Consider the following 17475-nt stretch of genomic DNA (forward strand, 5'->3'; position numbering starts at 1 on the left):
AGAAGAAGGGAGAAAGGAGGCCTTTATTATTTATTATGTTTAGTCCATACTGTGTCAAAGAGAAGGAATATCCTGAGGAGGAGATAGTGGAGGGACAGAGGAAAGCAAAGAGATTAACATGGTTTAAGACTGGAGACCAAATTGCAATTGAATCTTTTCTAAGATACATACCATTTGAAATCTTCTGGGTTTGGAACAGTCTAAAAACTCTCTATTATCAGGGGCAACTTTACAAAAATGAGCCAGAAGGACTTTCCAAACAAGAATTATTTTGTTCAGTAGGGATCGTATGAGAATGAAGCAAGTCTCATTTCTAAGTCTGTTAAAATGACCTTCTATCAATTTCTCTAGGGAAGACTGGCTTTATCGTCCCTGGGGTGGCTCTAAATCTTACAGTCTCTTTCCTTTAGTTTTCTTTTTTACTGTAAACAAATTCCTTAATACTAAAAGTACTTTGAACTTAGTAGACAGAACGGGGTTGTTTAATTAAAAACTAGAAACAATACCGTTATAGTTGGGTTGACTCATCTGGGAATTGATTTAAAATGCATAATAGACAGGAGAAAGGTTCATAAACTCAGAATAGACCAAAGTACAGCACCAACTGCACTCTTTCTCCCCCTGGCAGAGTCAACTTGAATTCATTAAAGATGGCTTGGAAGAGCAGTGGCCTAATGGAAGTGTACAAATTTCTTCTCTTAGTGACTTTCTTTCTGCCATGTGAAATGACGAGTAAGTAGGTGTTCTTTTGATTACTTTTTATACAAAGAAATTTTTCAGATTAAAAAATGATCAATGCACATTGGGTACATCATAGAATCCAAATTGGATTGACTGCACATTGGTATGGCTCAGAGTAGAGAAATCAGGTAACATAAAAAATTGAATGAAAAAATATTGGGGTTTTTTGTTCTGATATTACAAGACAGAGTGAAGTATTCTATTCTCTCCAGAGGCACAGCCAGAATTTGCCTACATTTTAATGCATTTCATTACTATCTTACTCAAACTAATCTTCTGCCATTTAAACTCATCACTTACGTGAAAATCTTCTCACCACGGAAGTTGCCCTCCCCCGATTTGAAAAGTAATACACAGTCATTGTATAAAATAAATTAGGCAGCATATGAAAGAAGAAAGAAAAGTAAAGAGTCCCCCAAAATCCTATCACCCAGAGATAACTATTCAAAGTTTTGATGTGTATTCCTCCAGATTCGTTTCAATGCTAGGGTCGCTATAAGTTGAAAATTGACTTGATGGCACCCAACAACAATAACAACAGCAATCCCGTTATCTTCTGCAGTAGTTTGTGCTTTTGAAAAGAAAATTTTATGGGTTTACACAATATATTAACAAATGTTATCCGGTGTCTGTATGTGGAGAGTATGTACGCGATGGCAGCTGAAGTTATTTTTTAGCTTTGTTACCTGCTCTGATGCAGGAAAGTAACAACTGACATTCAAGTATAACACTAGGCAGTAAATGGATTTCTGAAAAATCAGAGATGAAAATTAACTGCTCCATCTTCTAACCACCCACAACAACTTGTTCACCCAACAAACCCAACCATTTAAACACTTTTTTACTTTACTACACTGCAAAAACAATATTAAACCATCAGAAATTCAAGATCCTATTTGTCCATAATCTTGTCATTTAATCAAAAAAGTGTTTCCGAATCTGTTATTGCCCATGGGCATATTCAATTTTTATATAATTGCAGCGATTATTAGAGATGTAATTTGTATTCTGCCTTTTCACTTGATGTCATACCTTAAATATTTTTCCATTTTGCTATAGTCCTCTTTCCTTTGTATTTTCCCAACCCATCTTCCCTTAATTTCCTACTTCCAACCCCTTGAAGTAATCAATTTCAGTCTAGTATTTCTTCACTTTCGTCTCTATTTTTTATCAGTCCTATGCAGTATATAAAGACCCTAGGTGGTGCAAACAGTTTTAATTTGTTTACTAACCTAAAGCTTGGCAGTTTGAACCCACCCCGTGGTACTGTGGAAGAAAGGCCTGGCAATCTGTTTCCATTAAGATTACAACCAAGAAAACTGTATGGAGCAGCTCAACTGTGTAACACATGGGGTTGCCATGAGTTGGAATTGACTCACCGGCAATGGGTTTGGGTTTGGGTTTTACTCAAGATACATAAGATTTTCCCCCAAGACTTTTTACACACACACACACACACACACACACACACACACACACAGAGGGATTGCTCTCTATAGCTATTTTTTAGCCCAGTGATTCTTAAATTTCACTGCACGTTAGAATCACTTGGCGTGGTTTTTAAACAATCTGATGCCCGGGTTGCACTCGTATCTATTAAATTAGAGGGTCTGGGCGTGGAAGCAGGCCATTAGTATGGTTTTTTTTAAAGATCCAGTGATTTCCAATGTGCAACAAAATTTGGTAGCCACTATTTTAACCTTGGAGCCCTGGTGGTGCAGTGGTTAGGAGCTATGACGGCTAACCAAAAGGTTGGCAGTTCAAATCCACCAGTCACTTCTTGAAAACCCTATGGAGCAGTTCTACTCTGTCCTATAGGGTTGCTACGAGTCAGAATCAACTTGACGGCAACAGGCTTGTCTGTTTGTTTTTTTGGCTTGGATTTTAACCTTTTTCATTTTTAGTTAATAATACCTTATGGACCTTTTCCCTTGTAAAATCGTATAGATTAATATTACTATTTTTAATTACTGCAAAGTATTTCATTGTACTGACGTAACAATTTATTTAACCAATCTATTGTTGATGGACATTTAGTTTGTTTACTCTGTTCATCTGAATAGTTTCTTTCTCTATTTCCAGGCTCTGCTTTAACTGTAAATGGTAAAACTGAGAGCTATATCCTGAACACTAGGCCTCACTCCCATGAGTCTCTGACATGTGCCGTTCAAAATCACACTACAGAGGAAGAACTTCTCTGGTACCGACAAGAGGGAAGAGTGGCCTTGAAATCTGGAAATAAAATCAACTCCAGCTCCATCTGTGTCTCTCCCATCAGTGAAGACGACAATGGAGTCACATTTACCTGCAAACTGCAGAGGGATCAGTCCATGTCCATCTCAGTGGTACTCAACGTTACCTGTGAGTGAGGGGAAAGAAACGGCTAGTCAGTCTGTGCTGTCTGCATGACCTCATCTGCATGACGTGAAGTGATAGTTGAAATCTAGGTCTAAGGATTGTATGCATTTTAACATTTGCTTGATGTTGCCAAATTGCCCAATTTATACTCCCCTACAAAGCATAAGAGGGCCTATCTCCCCACATCCTCACAAGCACTGAGTATCCTCAAACTCTAAGAATTTGCCAGCCTGATTTGAAAGTTTATCTTCATTTTTAAAATTAAGAGTGAAGGTGATCACCTGTTCATAAATTTATTGGCTATTCACGTTTCTTTTCTATGAAATGCCTGCTCACGTCCTTTACTCATTTTTCTATTGGGTTACTTTCCTTTTTCTTATTGATTTGCAAAAGGGCTTTGTAAATTAAGGAAATTAGCCCTTTGTCATGTGGATTGTAAATATTTCCCCCATTTATTTTTGACATTGTTTATAATTTTTTTTTTTTTTCCATACTGAAGTTTTAAATATTTATGTTTTAAAAATTACCGATCTTTTCCTTTGTGGTTTGTAGCTTTTGTGTTCTACTTAGAAACACCTTCACTGGGGATCTTTTAACAACATCTTAAAACTAAAAAAAAAGGAAGCTCGCAAGTGGTTATGTGCTAGGTATTGGTAACACTGGTGGAACTATGTGGGGTTAGGGGTTGTACGAATAACTTCAAATATAAAAATCAGCACAAAGGCAGTTCCTTTGAGGCGGAGGTCAAATACTATATTTTTACGCAGATAATGGTTGCCTTCTATGTTTGTTTGCCAACTGTACCCTCCCCCCACCCCCGGGGAGAGCAAGGTTGGCAAACAAGTGTAGACATCGTGGGTTATTTGTGTAAAAATACAGTATATCCCAGATTTGCACATTCTCCAAGCTGCTGTACCCCTCCATCTCTGACACCAGTCACTCTCCCTCCCCTCAGCACTCTTCGCTCCCCCATTTGGGTTAGGCAATTTGCTATAATGTCTCACAGAACTCACAAACTGTACTTACAGTTAAGGAACAGGGTACAACTCAGGATCAAGACCACAGGCTACAATTCAGGATCTAGATCAGGAAGCACGTAGGTAGAGTCTCCGTTCTTCAGTGCAGGACAGCTCCCTCAGCCCTGGACATGCAAGCCTTCTTTCAGCCCCTGAGGACAGGTTCTTCTGGGCCCTTTGAGGACAGGCTCCTCTTGGCCTTGCCATCTGTCATCGCCGGCTCTGCCATTCGGCCCTTTCCAAGCCTCTCACTGTCTTTTGTGTTACAGCCCTTGACCTGTGTTACAGCTCTTTTAGGAGGTTCCTAGCCTCCTATCTCTCTCTCTCTTTCTCTCTCCTTCTTGCTTTCTTCCTTCTACTTCTTCCTGATGCTTCTTTCTGTCTGAGAAAAACCTCTGTGGGGCTAGCTACGTGTAAATACACAACTCCTTGTCAATTTCAAGGTATGGTCCCTCCCAGAGGGGGCCACAAATCGATCAATCCCTTCTCCGTAGGCCACAGACACTTCATTTGCATAGTAGGCTATAGTTACCTCATTTGCATAGTCGATAGTCACTTCACTTGCATGGGCATATGGACCAATCCCTGCAGAGCATATACCAATCACAGGGCAGTCTGCAGCCCAAGGCCAGACAAAAAGTCAAGTTGTTCACAGCTTACCCAGGGGTAGAAAACTAGGGCAAAGGTAACTCCTCAGGGTTCAGGGGAAAACTCTCTCAAGCTGCTTTCCCAAAGACCCAAGGTAAAAGCCCACATAAAGGTACTCATTTCACCACAGGGGTCCTTCAAATGATACCACATAGGTGATCAGGTAGGTGCTTTGGGTGGAAGGTGGGTTTTGCATGAGTGAGGTATGCTGTGGAGTGGTGTGGGGTGTTGTGGGATAGGATGATGATGTAGATTGATTTGGTAGAAAGAGATCTGGACTCAGAATCTAATGATAAGAATCAAAGCTGTTTGACTCCAATGAGCTCAGCAAACTTTTCTGCAAAAAAAAATGTATGCCATTGCTCCTGAGGTATAAGGATGGAGAAAACGCCCAGGAGACCATCTCTGGAGACTGCTGGCACCCGGCAGCTTCATTTCCAAAGTGAATTATTTTCACGTTCCCAGGAGCTTAGTTTTTCATTTTCCAAGAATTGATAAAATGTGATTTTCAGCAAGCTACCTTCTTGGCTACATTGATAGAATCCAGGACTATCAGGGGAACTCGGAGATCTCATGAAAGGACAGATGAGAAAACTGAGGCGCAGACTGTGAACCCAAATAACAGTCAGAGCTGAGGACAGAACACAAATCCCCAGGCTCCTGATCCACTGTTCTCTACACTGAAGGAGACTTGGCAGATATACCCGCACTATAATTTGGTAGCTTAAAAAAACTGTTCAGTTCTCCAGCCTGAATCTACTTTTAAAATCATCTTTATAACAAACTCCTAAATAGCATTGCTGCTAAGCACACACATATAAATTATCAATCGGTCAGTGATTCAGAGTGATAATAAATGACACTAACTCATCATCGATAAATCAAATGAGCTCATTGAAGTGATAAGAATATTATGTACAATCTAAAGGGAGTATTACGGAAAGGGGCTGCGTGGAAATTTCACATTTATTGTTTATTGCCTGCAGTGTAGGCCTGGCTTCCTGGGTTTTGGAGTATTGTTAATGCCTACTTTGCATAGTTCACTTTTGCATGCTCCTATGATTTTGATTTGTTTTCCTCCTATCCCCTCCCTCTTGCTTTCCCATGACTTTGAAGTTTAACTAAGTTTCTCTTTGAGGGGTAGAATGACCTTGGAGGGTAGAGTAACTCATCTGCGATGTGATAATAACAGGGCAAGATGACCTTCAAGGATTGCCAAGTGCAGAATGTAACCACCAGAAAAAAAACTATAATCTTGTCCATATAAAAACTTTCAGCCTGTCTCCGAGTCTCCTACAGGTATACTACACATATGGAAAAACATTTTTTGAAGGTCTGGGGGGATTTACCCCAAGCTCATAGCAGTGGGTCTCTCTGGAGAGGCCAGGAGGTGACCAGGATGGAGTTAAAGAGGACTTCAGCTTTATCTGAAATATACTAAATTTAAGAAAAGAGACTATCCATGTAGAGTTTACATGTTTAAAATTAATTGAAAATTGTTGTTATTGTTGTTAGGTGCCGTCAAGTTGGTTCCAACTCACAGCGACCCTCTGTACAATAGAACAAAACACTGCCCAGTCCTGCGCCATCCTCGTAATCCTTGTTATATTTGAGCCCATTGTTGCAGCTGCTGTGTTGTATTCTGAGTGCCTTCCAACCTGAGGGGCTCATCTTCCTGTACTATATCAGACAACGTTCTGCTGCTATTCAGAAGGTTTTCACTGGCCAATTTTTTCAGAAGCAGACTGCCAGGTCCTTCTTCCTAGTCTGTCTTAGTCTGGAAGCTCTGCTGAAACCAAGGGTGACCCTGCTGGCATTTGAAATACTGGTGGCAAAGCTTCCAGTATCACAAGAACACGCAAGCCACCACGGTACAACAAACCGACAGATGTACACTGGAAATAGTTAAATAATGAGGAAAAACTAATAGGGCCTGTTCACAAATGAAACTGGTGTATCTAGCCGCTTCCAACATATCTGAATACCATATAACATCCTTGCTGGATACGAATACAGAATTCAAGCTCATTCCAAAGAGCAACAAAATGTCATTCTTCTGAGAGGGTTATTAATAGCACAGCCTACTCAGGGTCTAATTATTCAGTGCGCAGATTATACAAACTACTTTTTTTCCTCCTTGTCCTCCTGTTTCTCTTTCCTACTGCCTATTCTTCAAATATTTTATTATTCTTTTGCACCTTTGCCCAAAAACGGAAGGGGCATGGAGAAGAGGGGAGAGTCAGTTCACCTGTTTCTTTCCCTAGATGTTGGAAAGCCTTGGTGGGGGTGAGGGTTTGGAATTATTTGGTGAAGATAATGTGTTTGCCTTTCTGTGGGTCCACCAGTTGCCATCAAGTTGATTCCAATTCATGGTGACCCCCATGAGTGTCAGAGTAGAACTTTGCTCCATAATGTTTTCAATTTTTCAGAAGTAGATCACTAGGCCTTTCGAGTTGCTTCTAGGTGGACTTGAGCCACCAACCTTTTGATTAGCAGGCAAGAGCAATTAACTGTTTGCGCCACCAGGGACTCCTATCTATGGGTCTACAGCTGCCCTTATCATGGAGGGAGTAAGGAGTTACTTACATGGAGGGATGCGAAGGGCTCAGAAGGTCATGCTTACGTGCCACAGATGCCAGAGTTGCCACGATCGGAACACTTTCTGGGAGGAGGACATTATTTCTAGAGAATTATTGAGGAATGCAAATATGCATTAGTAAATATGTAATTAGGGAAAATGTGGTTAGATAAAATGCAGATAGAAAGGGCCTGAGTAGCCCTCCAAACAACGACCGCTGCTACCCCTCAGTAATAATAGCAGCTAATCCTGTGGTAAATTCTTTACATATCCTACTTACAGATAAAGAGGCCTTAGCAGTTAAGTAACTTTCTCAAGGTCACATTGAGTGGTGTAGCTGGAAATGGAGCTAACTGCAATGCCTGCATTCTTAATATTATACTGTTTTATCCAACACTATGGGAGAAAGATGTGGCAGTATGCTTCCGTGAAGATCACAGCCTTGGAAACCCTATGGGGCAGTTCTACTCTGTCCTACAAGGTTGCAATGAGTCAGCATTGACTGGAACACAGTGGGTTTGGTTTGGTTATCCAACACTAGCCCAGGCTGATACATTAACTCTCAGAGAGCAAAGACCCAAAGTTTATACTCTTGGATTTCTTAAGAATCGACTACTTGGTACAGATTCATTATCATATGTGTTTGTTTCATGGTTTGCCTTCTCTACCACATCAAAAGTTCTACAAGGTTTGGAACTGATCTCTCTTATTTCCCAATTGTATGCCCATATGCTAGCCCAAAGCTTGGCATGCGCTAAGTACTGAATAAATAGTTGTTAAATGAATGAATGACTGCATGAGATAGACTGAAGGAAGACCTTGAGCATTGACTGTGAACTAGGGCTTATCTGCTAATTGAACCTAAATGCTTGAATCTTGCAGTTCCTCCTCGCCTAAGTGGAGATGACATCCAAACAGCTGAGGAAGGGAGTGATGTGCAGTTGGTTTGCAGTGTGAAATCCAACCCTCAGGCTCAAATGATGTGGTACAAAAACAACAGCATCCTGGATTTAGAGAAAAACCATCACCAAGTCTACCAGACAAGTGAATCTTTTCAGCTATCAATCACCAAAGTCAAGCAATCTGACAATGGAACCTACAGCTGTGTTGCAAGTTCACCTCTGCAAACAGAGACTAAGGACTTTCACCTGATTGTTAAAGGTAACTGCTGTTCCAAAGAATAATCCCGAAGTGGTCACCAGCATAGTGCAAACCTCAGAACAGATGCTCAGGAAACATTTATTTTTGATGACAACAAATGATGATGACAGGTGTAATTAATAGCTAGGATTTTCTTCAGAGAATTATCCCCATCCTGGGGGTTTTCCACTAAGAATTCAGGGAATTATACCTATCCCAGATAAGACATTGCTTTTTGATCCTTTTCTAGAACTGAGTGGTAGAAAAAAAGTTCCAGTTGGCTTTTACCAGAACCAGTTGCCATAGAGTCAATTCTGACTCATGACGACCCCACGTGTGTCAGAGTAGAACTGTGCTCCACAGAGTTTTCAGTGGCTGATTTTTCAGACGTAGATCACCAAGGCTTTCTTCCAAGGCACCTCCGGGTGGACTTGAACCTCCAATCTTTTGGTTAGCAGAGAGCCCATTAACCGTTTGCAACACCAAGGGACTCCTCCATTGGCTTTTCGGGAAGAGTGTTTCCATGAATTCTGCTGGGTAACAAGGTTCGTAGGAACTGAACTTTTGAGTTCACAGCCTAATGACGAACAGAAGTCCGAAACACACAAAGAAAGTTGCTGGCTTGATAAGAAAATGGATCTCTAAAATGACTCCTTGTTCTGAAATTCTAACCCACAGGCTAATAAGAACAGGGAGTGGGAAAAAATGGAAAAAGAAAACCAAAAAAAAAAAAAAAAATCACCTCTTTCTCTTGACTTCATGCTTCATGTACCTAGGTTTAACACCTCTGCAAGAACAGGGAACAAATCAAGCTCTAAGTGTCTTTACCTCCTCATATTTCTTGCTCATACAGAGAGGAAGGCAAGATACCTGGAACAGTGGGTACAGAAAATGTTCATCCTCACGTTTCCTGGTCTTGGGCCAGCATGCTGGCAGCAGCCAAACAAGCTGAGGCTCCTAGTTCTTGAGATAACACTATTCTCTTTGCCATTTGCCTCCCTGTGCCCACTCATTGCCATTCTTGCCAGTCTCTAGGAAGCCAACTGAACCCCTGCCAGAAGTGTTCGACTGATGTGCTCATAAAAAAACAAAACCAAACCCATGGTCGTCGAGTGGATTTCAACTCATAGCGACTCTATAGGACAGAGTAGACTGCCCCATAGGGTTTCGGAGAAGCAGCTGGTGGATTTGAACTGCCGACCTCTTTCTTGGTTAGCTGCTGAGCTCTTAACCACTTCACCACTGGGGGCTTCTTATTTCCTACCCCACAGGGGTCCGGTGATGCCAACAGAGTGGCTGGTCGGGAGTTAGAGCTGCCAACTGAATGCCTATCACTGTGATTCTTGGCATGTTCAGTAACTTGTCCTGCTGAGTGGTGACATGTGCCCAGGGGCTACTTACTTTTAAAACCAAAACCACAAATGACCTAAGTACCCGTAGAAGGGCACCATGTTCAAGTTTGTGGCTAGTCACCTCTCCCAGGACCACAAAAGCATAGTTGGTGCAGCCTCAGGCCATGACACTCTAACTGGCTGTAAAGACCACACTCGGAGACGCAAGGGAATTATATCCACCCTCTCGGTTAAGAGGATTCATAATTGCTCTATGTCACATGGAAAACAAGCATCTTGTGTGGCAAGCAGGATGCCAGCTTGGCAAATTGACTTTCAGGTGGGCAGGATCCTGTTTTAGGTGGAGCTCTTCCAAAGCAACTTGTTTTTCTGATTCCTTCCTGGTTTATTACTTCCCTGGCGGTTGGCCACCTTTGCAGCATACGTGCCCGTCTGCTGGAGCACGGGCTAAGTGCCAAGCTTGTCAGGAGCTTCTCCTAGCTTCGCTGTGCAGTGGAGTACTTTCTAAATGAGGTCATGCAAAGCTGGAGATGACATCACATATCTTCTCTTGAGCACAGGATTTAGCCCACGTGTTGGAATTATGTTACCTTAATGCATATGGGGGAGAAATACCAGGTCTGGTTACAAATGAGAGTGTCAAACAGGACAAGGGGAGAGGTGCATTGCACTTTGTGGTGGCGAGTGGCACTTGCAAAAATCACTTTGAGCAGAAACTTGGAATCCAAAGGGAGCCAGTGGGTCAGGCAGTTTATTTCAGCTTGTTCTTGGAGTGACCGTCACATGGGGCTTCATTTTATTTGGCTGGTGTAAATAGTCCAACCCTTGACTGAGCTCTGATTTATGTTCCTTATTGTCCTGCCTTTGCTTCCCCTTTGTTTTGGCGTCTCTTTTTTGGCATGCAAGTGGAGGGTTCCCCAGTAAAGTGAAGCCTCTTTAAGGTGTCCCAAAGCTGGTGATTCAGAGCTTACTGGAAGAAGGCTTGCTAGAAGAAGGTCCATTGAGCAGAAATTCTCCAGAGGGTTGGTGCAACCCATGCCTACATGAGAATAATTTTTAGGAAGAGCCAAGAGAGGACAAGAGCAAAGGATGCCTAATCCACTTACTCCCCAAGCTTATTCTGGGCAGGAGCTGGACAAGAAATGGGTAAGAAAATGATGGAGAAAATAATTGGTTAGTGCTTCATCCAGTTATGGGGCAGATAAATCCTATTTCGTAATCTTGAGGTAGATAGGACTTGGGCTTTGAATTAGATTATCTAAAGTCACCTCTTCCCTTCCCCATCTTTTGCCCCTTGTATCTTTCTCATGATCCTGCTTTCGTTATAGTATTTATCTCAAGCTGTAGTTTTTGTTTGCTTAATGTCTGGCTCCCACGCTAGAATATGAGCTCCAAGAAGGCAGGGACTATGTGTGTCCTATTTTTTGCAGGGCCAAGCACAGTGTCTCACACACAGTAGTCTTTCAATAAATATTTGTTCACGCCACCTCAATCCACAAACTCAATTGCACAATAAATAGCACACTATTTATTTCCTTAAAATTAACTTAATTCTGATTCCATAACCCCAGCCTCCATGTGGGTGGAAAATTTCAGTCTAAGTCATGATTAGAACCCCTCGTCTTCCCCAGGTGACACCAGAATCCGGGAACTTAGGCAGAGTCATTGTAACACTTCATTGACCTTAAGCACTCTTACTTTTGAAGGGTCACCCTATATTGTAGCAAACATGTTAAAATGGAGCACATTAAGTATACTTTAATTTAAAAATATTTTTTATTAAAACTATGATGGGAAAACATTTAAATCAATTACAACACAAATTAGAAATCAGATAGTGTACTTCCCAGTCATAACCAAAATAAATCTATAAGCCTAGAGATATAATACATTAAGTATACTTCATACTGTAAAAATTTTGAAAGGGTTTGTATAAACTGTATACATTTTGAACATTGTTATAAATAAGTTATGAGTTTAGTTCTTGAGATGTAACATTATTATTTAATGGTTGAATTATAGTTGACACCAAGGTTACCTTTTAGAGATGTTTAATTAAACATTCATTAATTTCGTTTCTGCCACTTTCTTTTCATATTTTGGAGCTGATAAAATTTTTCTTCAGATCTCGGACATTTTCATAGGCCCTTGGAAAGCTTGTAAGCACGGGCATTGTGCTCATAGTGCCTGATGAATAAGACAGTTTGAGCTTACCTGCTGTTCAAAAAACAAGGAAAGGGACTTTCACTTCCAGGCTGGCACAGCTGTTGCTGGTCTCTTCCTAGGCTAAGTTACCAGTAGACTCTCTGACCTTCCATCTCATTCAGGGAGGTATGGAAATCTTTGTGTATGTAGGCAAGGCTGGTGCTTACAGTCCTACTTCCCTCGGGGCACCATGCATCCGCCTCCTATAATGTCATATCATCTGCTTAGGTACAGGTATAAGGCTCGTCACTGCTGCTGGGATGCACAGGCCTCTCTCCCTTCTTAGTTCAGCAGGTTCTCCACCCTTTCTCTTCTTGCTCCTAAAGCCCTCCTCCCTTTTGTTCCCCTACTGGAATATCTCCCTATAGCTTTTGGGTTTTTCAAAAAGCAAGAAGAACCATGACTTCAGTCCTTCTGTTTTCTGCATGGCAAAAAGTACGGATAGAGAAGGCACACAATGGTCTGACTACTTGCCTGGGGGAGTTATTCATATTTCAATCAATTGTCCTTTCACAAATGAATGGATTCAAAACCTGCCTCTGCCATTGACTAGTTGTGTAACTTTGGACAAGTAACCTCTCAAAGCCTCGCCTGTAATATGTGGATGATAATACCTATCTTTTGGGGTTACTGAGAGGATTTAAATAAGAAGATGTATTTACAGTTCAAGGCACTATGGTTGGGACATATTAGAAGCATGTAAACTAGAAGCATATAAATGTTAGTTCTCATTCTTTGTATTTGTAATTTCCCACAGATAAAGGGTGGCGTACACCGAATGAACCCATTATAGCTGCATGTGTTGTAGCTGTTCTGACAATGGTCTTTGGGCTGATTGCTAGAAGACAAAGAATAATGAAGGTATCTAAGTATTCTAAGCTATTAGATATAAAGTCATCTACTGAATCTGCTAAATTTGCTAAATAAAGGTAGGGAACTGGCTATGTAAGTGACTAGAGTTAGGAATGATTCTTGGGCAAAGTTGAATCTGGTCTCTCTACCATGGAATCTAAAAAGAAGTTAGTTAAGGGAATAAACATTGCACTTGTATTATGAGTATAGATGTGCAGAGAATACAAGTACGTATGGACAAGGCCGGAATGAAAATAACTGTGGTTTAGGGTTAAGGGATTTGGGACTGATTTTTCTTCCTCTTGAATTTCCCGTTATTGTTGCTATGGTACCCGTTGTACAATAAATAAATATTCAGAGGAACAGCTGCTCTGGATTCAGAGATCTGCATTGAAAAGCTGGCATTTGCTGCTTACCTCTTGGGTACAGCCACTTGCCTCAGCTGCAGTAGGGCTGGGGTTTGAATGATTGAATGGTTAATCTCATTGGTTAGCATGATTCAGAGTATGTGCATGCATAGGTTAATGCCATACATTTGACTCTGCCAATTTAATCCAATGCCAAAGAAGGGCAAATATGGCAAAAAGCCTCTAAGGAAAGTCCATTGTGCCCTAGGCAGAATTAATAATCCAGCAAGGGACATGTTCCTTGAAATACATGTTCACTGGGTGGTATTCCAAGGGACAATGTCTCCCGGGATGAAATTCCCTCCATCCCCTTCCCATCCCAAGCAAAAATTTCCTACAAAAAAAGGAATGTACCCACTTCTATTAAATATCTAGAATAGGCCAATTACAGAGATCAAAGTCTATTTGTGGTTACCAGAGATGGGAGGGAGGGGGAAAGAAGGCGTTATTGCTTGAGGGACGCCAAGCTGCTATTAAGGATGATGGAAAAATTTGGAAACAGTGGTGGTGGTTGCACATTTGATGATCGTAATTAATGTCACATATAAACACATTGAAATGGTAAATTTTTTGTTATATATATACTCACCACAAGTTGAAAAGAAAAGAAGTGCTCAGCTACCTAAGAATCCTGGAAGCATCCTGATTTAAGAATTACATCTTCTCTAAGTTCAATGGAAATCACCCATGTGGCCAAATACATGAGTCCTGGGCCAGTGCAGAGGTATCTGCATTTCCACAGCACCTGTCCTTTGAGTCACCTTGATGCAATCAAAATGTTTACCCATGGGCTTTGGGAAAGTATGTGAATGTATTGCCCTTTTATGTTTGCTTTTAGCTCTGCATGAAGAATCAAGACCCCCAGAGTGGAACTTCTCCGTGAGTACCCTGGGCTGGGGTGAATGATTTTTCATAAACAGATGGGTGGCAGTGGCACATCATAAAGCCCATCCTGGGCAAAGTCCTGTTGAGACGGGAGGTGCCAGAAGGTGAAGGGGTTCAGAGTCAAATGGAGGGAGGAGAAGAATCTGCCTCCACTTTAGAAGAAGGAAGGTGAGGCTACATTGGAAGTTTGCCAGAACTGAAAACACCTTTGGTCTTCAGCCTACAATCTCTTTAAGTAATTTTGGGCTAATGCTTATGCAACTGCATTTTATTGCCACACAATGTCAATGACTGAGAGGGCCTGCTCTGGGGAAAGTCACTGCCGCTATACACCTTCCCAACAAGAGCAGGAATCACAGTCTCCAGCTTAAGCTTAATACTGCCTCCTCTGTGGGGCTTCCTTTCATCTGTTGGCTACAGCATATGTCAAGAGGACAGTGGGTAAAAAGAACAAAGACATACTTCCCGAGAGTGTGAATTGTGTTTTGAAGTTTTTTTTTATTGCTATGATTTTCATTGTAATTCATTTCTTGGTCCATTTTAGATGAGAAAGCTGAGAAGTCCATCGACTGCAGGAATAGTTTTGCATCAGGGCCTCCTTGATTTACGTTGTTCCGTCTGTATTTATTGCTATTATTAAATTCACTCCTGTCAGGTTGTTACAGGTTATGAGAAGTGTTTCATTAAGCACTTCACAGTATTTGTTATGACTAATTTGATATACTTATGGAATATTTTTATGGAGAGCGCTGTTGTTAAGAATGAAAAGTAAGATTTCGTTGAGTCTTCTCCTTGAAGGTTATATTAATTAACTGAGATTCATTACCAATGGGTTGGTAACCTTTTATTGTTTACTGTGTGTTTTTGTACATCAGAGATTAACAGACATTCTGGTTTCGCAAATCAGTGTAAAACCCCCCTAAGAAAAGGGGGGAGGTGTGCTAGGAAGTGACGGAGAAGAACCGCGAGTGATCAACTTTTTAAGTTGCCATGGAAGCACATAAAAAAATCAATTCTCTTCTACTTTCATTGTCATTTCATAAAAGAAATATTTTGGACTACAAAAAGAAGGAAGGATGTAATCTCAGAATATAAGACATTCCTTTAAACTGAATAAATTTCATATTATGAGAAACTCAGCATATGTGCTTATTTTTCTCATCTCATCATGGTGGACGCTGTCAAAAAATTTGAGAGTTTTTTGTGGGGATGAACAGGAGAAGAGCAGGAGAGGGGAGCTGGCCAGTATGTGCCTTTACATGTATCCTTTGTCTCTTTGCGCATAGTCATTTGCAAAGAGTTAGGCTGCTAACCGCAAGGTTAGGTTGGCAGCTCGAATCTACCAGCCACTCCCTGGAAACCCTATGGGGCAGTTCTACTCTGTCCTATAGGGTCGCTATGAGTCAGAATCAACTCGATGGCAACGGGTTTGGTTTTATCTGTATTGTGAACCAGCCTGTTCTCTCCTTCTATATATCAACTTTAAATTGTAGCTCCCTTATTATTTGTCATTGACTTTTCCCGCCTCCATTCTCTGTTATTTCCCCCGACAAGAGTCTCTGCTTCTCTTTCCCACACAGCTGGGGTGGGAGTTAGGGGGAAAGGCTGCCCCGGTCATAACCACCTTGGATGTCTCTGCTGTGATCCCCCTCTATTTAGAGAAAGAACCTTTTTGCCTCTAATATTGCAATAGCTAAATTTCCCACATCTAGAGAGAGAGAGAGATCTGCTGTCAGACAGGTGGTAAAAAGCCCCTTATTGACACAGAACCAATAAGAAGAAATGAGCAGAATGTATGAAATCGCAACAGACTTGTTTCTAAGCAGAACAGACACCTTGCTTCCTGGGGAACTTCAGCATGGAATGAACAGAGAGAGAGAGTTAAAGACCGTTCTTTACAGGTTTCTCTGGCTTCTTGGAGGCCCCTCATTTGAGATTTCTCAAACAAGAATTTGGAGGCCTTGTGAAAATGCTGTAAAAATAAAGTAGGAGGATTACGGAAATCTGAAAGCTTAGGCAATTAAGTAGAAGCCCGAAGACTGTAAAGAAAATACCAGATGTCAGGCATTGGCCAACTGGGATGCTTGAAAATGGAAAAGGAAATAGAGACACTTACATATCAGATTGGACTTGGAATCAGGAGACCTGAGTTCCAGTCTTGGCTGTGTTACCTCAGGCAAGTCCTTTACCTACTCTTGGGCCCCTCCAAAATCAGGAGGTTGGATTAGAGGATCCTTACGATACATGATGGGAGCCTTGGTGGCACAGTGGTTAAGCGCTCAGCTGCCAACCAAAAGGTCGGAGGTTCAAACCCACCAGCTGCTCTGCGGGAGAAAAATTACCTGCTTGGAAACCCTATGGGGCAGTTCTACTCTGTTCCATAGGGTCTCTATGAGTCGGAATCAACTCAACGGCAACGGGTTTGGTTTAAGGTACATGGCAGTTTGAAAATGTTATGATTCTCAAAATATTCCCACATAGTTAACTATGTTGGAAGGAGTTGGTGAGAAAGACTGAAGATGTAATAATACCTTTGTCCCACTTAGTAGAATTATGTATCAGCTTTGTTCTAGGGCATGTAACAATTCTTGAGAAATTACAGGTCATCAGGAAAGAATTTCTTCCCCCTTGTAAAATACAGTGGTTTTGTTCTTAGCACAGACAAGGAAAAGTACCTAGTTTTAAAGAGCACAGCAATGTCATAAATGGTCATTGTATTTCATTTTGCCTTGTCGTTTTGAAAAAATAAGGCTTATATTAAATGTCTATTATTAACCCTAATATCATAAGTCAGCCTGGAGCCTGCCTTTGAAGGACATGAGACTCCAGGCCTTAAGAGAGGACCCCATCACGGTTCCCCAAATGTCTTCTCTGCCTGCTATGAGAAACCTGAACTTCTACCTTTCATTCTTCTGGTTTTGACACTTAGAAGTTATAAATTCCAGTGGAGAAATGACAGACAAATCCAGTGGCTCCTTTCTCAGCTTTTCTACCAATAAGAGCACCTTTTATTATTATTATCTTTCTCCTTCTTAAAAATTCAAAACCAAACGCACTGCCACTGAGTCGATTCTGACTCATAGCGACCCTACAGGACGGAGTAGAACTGCCCCATAGGGTTTCCAAGGCTGTAAATCTTTACAGAAGCACACTGCCACATCTTTCTCCTGAGGAGAGACTGGTGGGTTTGAACTGCCAACCTTTCAGTTAGCAGCTGAGCACTTTAGCCAATTGCACCACAGGGTCCTTTTTTTAAAGAACAACCCATCCAACTTTTTTTTTTTTTTTTAATA

General features: G+C 41.3%; 1 protein-coding gene across 1 annotated transcript; it reads left to right on the forward strand.

The window, feature by feature from the left end:
- The first annotated feature begins 650 nt into the window (after nucleotides 1-650).
- Nucleotides 651-13124, forward strand: TMIGD1 (transmembrane and immunoglobulin domain containing 1). The gene is made up of 4 exons (XM_023731044.1): nucleotides 651-732; nucleotides 2824-3102; nucleotides 8224-8502; nucleotides 12796-13124. Exons 1-4 carry the CDS (start codon nucleotides 651-653, stop codon nucleotides 12963-12965), a joined length of 810 nt encoding a protein of 269 aa, XP_023586812.1. The 3' UTR covers nucleotides 12966-13124.
- Nucleotides 13125-17475: the final 4351 nt, after the last annotated feature.

The sequence above is a fragment of the Trichechus manatus genome, unplaced genomic scaffold (genome assembly GCF_000243295.1).
Source record: "Trichechus manatus latirostris isolate Lorelei unplaced genomic scaffold, TriManLat1.0 scaffold00040, whole genome shotgun sequence".
NCBI classification, from domain to species: Eukaryota; Metazoa; Chordata; class Mammalia; order Sirenia; family Trichechidae; genus Trichechus; species Trichechus manatus.

Bases quoted from the DNA above. Each gene is read 5' to 3' on its own strand.
- TMIGD1 (XM_023731044.1), top strand. From the start codon at position 651: ATGGCTTGGAAGAGCAGTGGCCTAATGGAAGTGTACAAATTTCTTCTC. The intron at 3,103-8,223 runs GTGAGTGAGGGG...TGAATCTTGCAG, and splicing joins AGTGGTACTCAACGTTACCT to TTCCTCCTCGCCTAAGTGGA. The intron at 8,503-12,795 runs GTAACTGCTGTT...AATTTCCCACAG, and splicing joins CTTTCACCTGATTGTTAAAG to ATAAAGGGTGGCGTACACCG.